This window comes from Arvicola amphibius, chromosome 9 (genome assembly GCF_903992535.2).
Source record: "Arvicola amphibius chromosome 9, mArvAmp1.2, whole genome shotgun sequence".
NCBI classification, from domain to species: domain Eukaryota; kingdom Metazoa; phylum Chordata; class Mammalia; order Rodentia; family Cricetidae; genus Arvicola; species Arvicola amphibius.
In genome coordinates, this window is record NC_052055.2 from 56,755,343 (window position 1) to 56,764,346 (window position 9,004).

The 9,004-nt window shown below is 42.8% G+C and overlaps 1 protein-coding gene across 1 annotated transcript; it reads left to right on the plus strand.

Moving 5' to 3' along the window:
* The first annotated feature begins 666 nt into the window (after positions 1-666).
* Positions 667-2,199, plus strand: LOC119822712 (ubiquitin carboxyl-terminal hydrolase 17-like protein B). The gene has a single exon (XM_038342192.1). The coding sequence runs from the start codon at positions 667-669 to the stop codon at positions 2,197-2,199; it is 1,533 nt and encodes a 510-aa protein (XP_038198120.1).
* Positions 2,200-9,004: the final 6,805 nt, after the last annotated feature.

Here is a 9,004-nt window from a genome sequence, read left to right on the forward strand (position 1 = left end):
TGGCCGCTATGTTTCTCTCATCTCTCACCTTTCACCCCATAATACCTGACTTTGATTTTTATTTAGAAAAATTAGAATTCGTGCTACATGAAGACCCACAGACTTTTGCCTCTAAAATGAGTCCGGAAAGAGAATTTGCTGCCGATCTCCTGAGCACCCCCCCCCCCACACACACACAGGTTGGGATGGTGGGTTGGGTGGGCAACACTGCCCCTGGTCCTAGTCTGTTGTGCACAGATGTAAAGCCTGCTTAATTGGTCCAGAACCAATTCGGGTTGGTAGTCTTCAGTGTCATTTGGTGGGACTGACAACAGGAAGGAGACTCTTGCACACCAGGCCTACTCATCCTTGCTTTTACTGATGAGGTTTGATGGTTTTGTTACAAGGAAAACCCAAGCTTAAGACACCTAGGAAAATGGGCTCCAAAGAGATAAGACTTCGGAACTGCTTTGCATAAACCACACCCTAGACTGCCCTAGGCAATTAGAAGCTTGTAGGGGATTGGCTGATCCAACAGGAATCAGTGGGTGTGGTCAGAGGCTGAGACATAAAAGCGGGAGACTTTGGGTGCCTTCCTTCCTTGGAGTGCTTTTCAGAAGGAAATGCACCAGCTTTGTGCTCTCTGAGAGGACCCCAACAAGGTGTTTGGAAGCAGCATCTGGAGACATGGAGGCAGCCCAGCGGCTCTCAGAAGGTGAATCTCACTGTAAGGCCTCTCCAGCTTGCAAGTCCTCGACCAACACTGTTGATCCTGAAGTCTCCTTGTGTTCTTATCCTTCAGCAGGTTCAGCCAGGGCAAATCCTGCCGCCCCAGATCTGCGTCCAGATGAAGGTCAAGTGGCAGCAGAGCTGGCTGCCAGGGCCAAGCCCAGAGTGAGTTGGGAGAGGTCCCACGGCGTGGGTGCAGGTCTCCAGAACACTGGCAACAGCTGCTACCTTAATGCAGCCTTGCAGTGTCTGACGCACACGCCACCTCTTGCCAACTACATGCTCTCCCGGGAGCACTCTCAGAGATGCTGTGACCAGGGAGGCTGTCCAATGTGTGCCATGGAAGCTCATGTGACCCAGAGTTTCCGCCACTCCGGGGAGGTCATGCAGCCCTCAAAGAAGCTGACTGGCGCCTTCCACAAGCACAAGCAGGAAGATGCCCATGAGTTTCTGATGTTCACCTTGAATGCCATGCATGAATCCTGCCTTCGAGGGAGCAAGCACTCAGAAGCCCCGTCTGAGAACAGCACCCCTATCCACGCGATATTTGGAGGCTCATGGAGATCTCAGATCAAGTGTCTCCACTGCCAGGACACCTCAGATTCCTTGAACCCATTCCTGGACATACCCCTGGATATCCATGAGGCTCAGAGTGTGAAGCAAGCCTTGGAGGATTTAGTGCAGGCCGAAGTGCTGTATGGGGACAATGCCTACCACTGTGACCATTGCCAGGAGAAGACGACAGCTTCGAAGACTCTGACCATACAAACTGCCCCGAAGGTTCTCCTGCTGGTCTTGAATCGCTTCTCAGTTTTCACGGGGGACAAAGTGGACAGAAAAGTGAGCTACCCTGAGTCCCTTGACCTGCAGCCATACATGACTCAGCCTAATAGAGGACCATCGGTCTATGTACTCTATGCCGTGCTGGTCCATGCCGGTTTGACTTGTCACAGTGGACATTACTTCTGTTATGTCAGAGCTGGCAATGGGAAATGGTATAAGATGGATGATTCTGACGTAGCCAGGTGTGATGTGACTTCTGTCCTGAGTGAGCCAGCGTATGTGCTCTTCTATATTCGGGAGACTGAACTCGAAAAGGACAGCGTCATTGGGCCAGTAGGCACAGTTGGCCAAGACCGACAGAGAAAGCTCAACAGAGGATCTCGTGTGGGAGCTGCAGAGCCACACAGGCCCATGGAGAGCGCTGCAGCCAAAGAAATCTCCTTAGACCAGTGGAAAGCGCTTCAGGAACACAGCCGCCCGAAACCCGCGCTGAAAATCAGGAAAACTGAATCCACTCTGCCAGTCGATGCGGTTGTTATTCACCAGCCCAGACACAGAGGCCACTGGGACACGAATGGTCCTGACAAGGAGAATGACCCACTTCACGGTTCAGACAGGTTCCTGCCTGCTCAGAGAGCCATGGGCACTCAGGGAGGAAGATCCAGAGCCAAGAAGAAGAAGCAAGGGTGGAGGCCTCTGGTTGTTTAATAGTGCTCACTTGCTGACCCTGGCTCCTGTGGACACACCATGAACTTGAGGAGTCCTTGGAAACATGAGACTTGCATCTGTGCCCCCAGGAAGTGTGGATTATCACCCTTCCTCTGTGCCCTTGACTGGCCTTGCTGAGTCTCTAGCAAGACTTTTCGGATGCGGAAGTAACTTTTCAGGTTCCTAGTGTGAATTAAACACCTGAAAGCTTCTGGGTTCCTAGGGGACATCTCCAGAGGCCTCTGCTAGTACGTAGAGACTCTGAGCAGGGCAGAGGCTAATTTCCCACCCACCCGCTTTGATGCAGCATTTCTGCTAAGTCTGCAAGGTGCTGGCCAAACTGCCTTCTTTAACTGTTTCTTGTAAAATCTTTCTTTGGGTTTGCTATGGAGACCTTACTGCAGGGGCTTTTATTCAGTGTACCTTTTGTAACTGTTTCTTATAAGGTCTTTCTTTGGGGTCGGCTGTGTAGAACACACTGGAGGGGCTTTTGTATTCATTGTCCTTGAGCAAATAAATCTGTTACTTCACAGTTTGCTGGTCTTTTCTTTTTGGCCTGAATTCAAATCATTACTGAAGAATCTTCCAAGCTTTCACTCTGCTTAGGACTAGAAAAACAGGAATCTGGTTTTATTGCTTCACAGGGGGTGAAATCCAGAGTCAGGGTGTCAACAGGATGGGATTAGATGGGTGACTGAATCACCTGCACAGCACTTGCTTAGCAGGGGCCTCAGGGCTCCTTAAAATGTTTTTGTCAGTAATTAGAGAATTTGTTGAGGGTATGAAGGTATAACTGCTATATTAATATGCCTGGTAAAGTGTCTCAAATGCCAGGTCCCTTTCTTACTCAGGAAACGAACTATAGGTTCAAGGTCATTTTTTTTCCAGTATGGAATGTTCTAAATGCAAACAACAATCTCTTTGGGGATTAGATAACATCTTTGCTAAAGTGACCTTGACTGCACCACACAAAAGAGACTATGGTCACTGTACGGTTTCAGCTAGCCTCCTGAAAGTAGCATCCTGCCCAATGTAGGCATAGGATTCTCCAGCTCAGAGAACCTGCTTGATGGACCAGTGTGAGAAAGCTGGACCTCAGATGTGATTCCTTTATCAGATTTTGCTTAAATACCTTGGTTAGAGACTTTAGGTGGCACACACCTTTAATCCAGCAGCACTTAAATGGCAGAGGCAGGAGGATCTCTGTGAGTTCCAGGCCAGCCTGGGCTACAGAGCTAGTTTTAGGACTGCTAAGGCTACATAGAGAAAAAAGAAAGGAAGGAAGAAAGGAAGGAAGGGGAGGAGGAAGAAAGGGAGGGAGTGAGGGAGGGAGGGAGGGAGGCGGGAGGAAGGAAGGAAGGGAAGGTTCAGTACTTAAGGTAAGGAAGGAAGGGAGGGAAGAAAGACATAAATTTAGGATTGTTTTTGAACAAACATGGCATCCTGATGGGCCCAATCTGGTTTCATATTAGTGTAAAAAGCCATTTGTTATAAGGTCAGAATAATTGGTTTCTTTTGCTACAAAACTCAGTTTAATTCACAAGTGCTCTACCCAGTAACATCAGGTGTTCCTCCAAGACAGTTTGTCAAATAGTCAAATCTGCTATCTGCTTCTGTAAAATTCTGCAAAATTCTCATGTTGCAAAATCCCCATTTTATATTTTTCCCTAGGAGAGGACCTGAAATATTAACCCTTACTGTATTCTCAAATCTCATATTGTAGAGTCAGTCCTAGGCATAGTTAATAAAGCTTGCTTAATTGACTTTAATTAGGGTGGTAGTTTTTGTCTTCACTAAGTGGGATCAACAGCTCACTGATTAAATTCCGCTGTGAGAGTGACAGTATTTCCCTTATGTCACCCTTTGCTGCTTCTTCCCTCCCCCCCTTTCCTCCATCTCTCCCTTCTTATCTCTTCTTCTATCATACAATATATTCAGGCTCGATTTTCCTCTCCCTCCTCTTTCCTGGTTACCCTTCACCTATCACCTCTCCCTCAGATCCACTCCTCCTCCATTTCCCTTCAGAAAAGAACAGGCCTTCCAAGGATATCAACCTAACAGTGCATAACAAGACACAGTACGACCAAGTACAAACCCTCATATCAAGTCTGAATGAGGCAACACAGTAGGAAAAGAAGGGTCCCAAGATCAGGCAAAAGAGTCAGAGATACCCCCACACCCACTGTTGGGAGTCTCACAAAATCACAAAGCTAAACAACCATAACATATATGCAGGGGTAACATATATACAGCTCACACCCATGCAGGCTTCTGGATTCCGGCTTCAGTCTCTATGAACCCCTTTGAGCCCTGCTTAGTTGATTCTGTGGGACATGATCTTTTCCTCCTGCAATCATTCTTTCTGCTCTTGATTCCCTGAGCTCTGTCTAATGTCTGTGGGTCTCTGCATCTTCTCCCATCAGTTGCAGAAAAAAAACCTCTCTGATGATGATAGGCTAGGAACTAGTGTATGAATACAGCAGAAAAATTGAGTAGAAATCATTTATTTATTTGTTTGTTTAAAATATTTATCATCTATCTATCTATCTATCTATCTATCTATCTATCTATCTATCTATCTATCTTGCCAGTTGTGTTTGATTCTACCCAAATTCTCAGGTTATCTAGCCTCTGGTTCTTGGTGATCTATGCAGTGTTGGTCATGGGCTCCTCAAGGCATGAGCCACAGATTAGATCAGTCATTGCTTGCCTTCTCCCACAAGTTCTGAGACACCCATTGCCCCAGTCAGTCTTCCAGGCTGCAGCAGATTGTAATTCAAAGGTTTTGTGTCTGGATTGATGTCATAGTCCCACTGCTAGGAGCCTTGCCTGGTTATTGAAGTAGGCCACTCTGGACGCCTTATCCCCCATTACTAGGAAACTGCTGGAGTCACTCCCATGGATGCCAGGGAGTTATCATTGCACTGATTTCTACATCATACCCTAATGCCCCCAAGTCTAGTTATCTTTCCCGGTACTCTCTCCCTCCAACCCTCTGACCCCATGCCTGATCCCTCCAACCTTGATGTCCCTAAAATGAAGAATGGACAATGAAAACATGGTACATTTATATAATGGAGAGTTAGTCATCTGTTAAAAAAAATGACATCATGAAATTTGCAGGCAAATAGAACAATAAGAAATCATCCCAAGTGAGGTACTCCAGATACAGAAAGACAAACTGGTATGTATTAACTTACAAGCCATTTTTTTCTTGATGAGCTTGAGTGTATTAATTATTCCTAAAGTGAAAAATGTCCCAGAGCATTCCAATCACAAGGTCCTAAGTATCAGGTTTTGAAAACGTTTGGGAGGTAGAAAATGGGAACAGGGACATTGTGGAATAGGTATTAGCAGATAATATTTTATTCTCAGGTTACTCAATTTAATTTCATTGGTTATTTTGTGTAAAATTTTCACTTTTAAGAAATAAAATTTTTCTAGAAATGATACTATGCACTGGTGTTCACATGCCAATAACTATGGGGTTTTTCACACCAACCTTTATTCTGGAGACAATCCACAAACCCACATATTACTCATCCTACTATCAGGTGTACCATACTATGGTTTAAACAAGGATGAATAAGCCCCCATAGACTGATGTGTTTGAATGCTTGGCCCACAGTGAGTGGCACTATTAGGATGTGTAGCCTTGTTGAAGGCAGTTTGTCACTGTGGGCACAGGATTTGAGGTGACATATGCTCAAGCTATGTATGCCCAGTGTGGTACACAGTCTTCTGCTGCCTGTGGATCAAGACACAAAACTCTCAGCTCCTTCTCCATCACCGTGTCTACATGCACACCACTGTATCCCTCCATGATGTCAATGGACTAAGTTGTTGAAACTGCAACCAGATCCAATGAAATATTTTCTTTTATAAGAGTTTCTGTGGTCACATATCGATACTGAGCACCTTAAGATCTTATGTCTATTGACAGACAGAACAATCAATAGGCCTCTTTTTGGAAATACCTGGTATTTGGCTTAACAGACACCCACACATTCTGGTGCATGTACCATGAGGAATGAGGTTCTGGTGACTCAAGCACAGGGTGTTCTGAGATAGTCACTGACAGTTACTCTAACTCTGTCTGTCTCTCATTGAAACATATTTGGGCTACAGGCCTAGTATATATCTAGTGACTTTCTGAGAGACAGTGTATTGTCCTTATTTCTCTTGGTAAAGTTTGGCAGTCACTTTCTTTTGTGTCCTGTTGGTCCAGTTTGGACAGTATACTCAGCAATTGAAGCAAGGGTAGTTTCTTTGCCAAAATGTCTAAATTTTGTCATAAATAATCTCCATACAGAGTTTCTTTGATGCTCATTATCTTCTTTTGAAATAAACTTGTCCTACCATGAGCAGATGTGTCTCACTGTCATGAAAGCTTTAAATCATTAAACATTTTATATGCTATATCTTGGAGGTTTTTGAAGCATGTAAAAGCCATTGTCTATCTAATAGATTTGTTCATGACCTTGAGAACATACCTAACATTACTGTAACTTTGACTGTTATAGATAACTATTGATCTCAACTATACATTATATTTTTTAAATGAGCTGCAAAACTTAGTAGTATCAAAAACGAGAGTGAAAACATACATATAGTATAATTAAAATAATTTTAATTTTGTATCAATAAATCAATATCCATACTAATGTAAGATATTTAAGCTTAATAGTTGTTTTTGGAGTAAAGTAGATACAATAATTTACCCTTTTATCTCATCATTTCTATATTTTATCCCCCTTTATTCTTCAGAAATAAACCTTTGAATTTAACTCATTTGTTTAGCATTTTTTTAACCACGACCAATAACAACTTGTAACCAATCCTTATTAGATGATGATAAATATCCATAACCCATCTTTTAGGAATATGGGTATCATTCTCTAGACTTTCTATTGTTTATGAGCACTGGTACCTTTGGGGGAACCTTGAGAAAAATCAGGATATTACGTCTTGGTGGAGTAGTCTGTTGGGCTCAATCATCTCAGTCAGCAACCTTAAAGCAGAGTTTTGAGAAGATTGTGACATGGGCATTATGAGAGGCAGGATCACCTGTGCCATCTGTTTCCACTGGCATTTGTTTCCCTTGTTCTGAAAATATATGACTTCTAAAGGTAACATACATTAAAAGTATGGAGTAAGTGGTATGTACAAGTCAATTAAAGATGATTTTGTTTTTGTTTTGTGTTTGAGTAGAAAAAATATACACTATGTGTTTTGTAGTTTTGCTAGGTTTATTTCCTTATGTCTGTAATCAGGATTTCAGGGGTTCTTCTCTGCTCAAACCTGAACACTTTCAACCATGAATGAATCCATAGCTTCTCATTTCCTGTCAAAACCAAACCATAACTTCTCCCCCAAAGTATTATAACATTTGACTGGCATTTTGAAGTCAAGATATTGTCAAAATATATAGGTTGGTTAAATCAATCATTTTTCATAACTCAGTGTCTTAGCAGCCAAAAAATTTAAAGTTAACACAATAACATACAGAATCCAGACTCTGTATATTTTCCATGTTTACATGGCTTTTTTATACTATTTTGCTCTGTTTTTAAGGATTTTACTTTACTGTTTTAAAAACTACACACACACACACAACACAAAGGAAATACGCAAAAACACACATATAATGACTATCTATATACCCTTTTTCCCTTCTGTTCCAAATCTTTTTATGTTTTAAACACTGTAACCTGTTTAGAAGTTTTTTCCCTCTGCATCTATCTTTACTGAACATTTGTAACCTTTTCTGTCTGCATGAGCAAAACCCCAAACTTGCTATGCAGCAACTGGTGGCTCAATCCCACAGGCAGCATCTGGGAGACACCTGTCTGTACCTCAGTCTGTGTGAGAGAGTGTGGGAACCTATCATCCAACTTAGCTCATGGGATTCTGGAAACTCCCAGAGGACATTGCTAGAAAACTGCATTTGGCTCATTTTTGTATGTTTAGAACATTTTTAAAGATTTCTTAGGTCTTATGTGGATATAGGTACACCATGTTGGATTGCTATTTGTAGGTCAACTTCTCTCTCCTGCCTGCCAGTTTTCTGATAACCAACATGAAGGCTTAAAATTAATTAATAAATGCTCAGCCTATAGGTCAAACATATTACTAACTAGCTCTTACAACTTAAAATTAACCATTTTTAAAAATCTAGGTTCTACCACGTGGCTCATGCCTTGTTACCCACCCAGTCATTTTGTACATGTCCTGTTTCCTCTGCATCTGGCTTGAGACTCCTCAGATTCTGCCCTTCTTCCTCCCAGCATTCTCTTTGTCCTGAAAATCATGTCAATCAGCTTTTTATTAACAATGAGAGCAACATGTTTTCTCAGAGCACGGAAGGATTATTCCTCAGCAAAAGATCATCTTGAGTGAGGTAACACAGACCCCCAAAGACAAACAGGGTAACTACTCATCTAAATTATACATTAGCTGCTAAGTAAAGGACAACCATGCTACAATTCACAGATCATGGAGTCTTAGGAACAAGGGGGGCCCAAGTGGAGGTGAATGTATCTCTCTGGGAAGATGAAATAGCATAGATTTGCTGGTGGACTGCGGGCATATTGGGGGACCTCAAGTAGAACAGCCTCACATCCCCTCAGGATTCAGAGCAGGACATATACAGCAAGCAAAACCTGATTCCTAAGGTCTGAGGGTAAATAAAATAAATTAACTCATGCATGTTTCCTCTGCATGTTCTTATTCTTTGGGGTGAAGAAGCAGAGAGAAGGGTCAATCCCCAACAGGTTTTTAGCTTTTACAGACATAATTTTAAAAA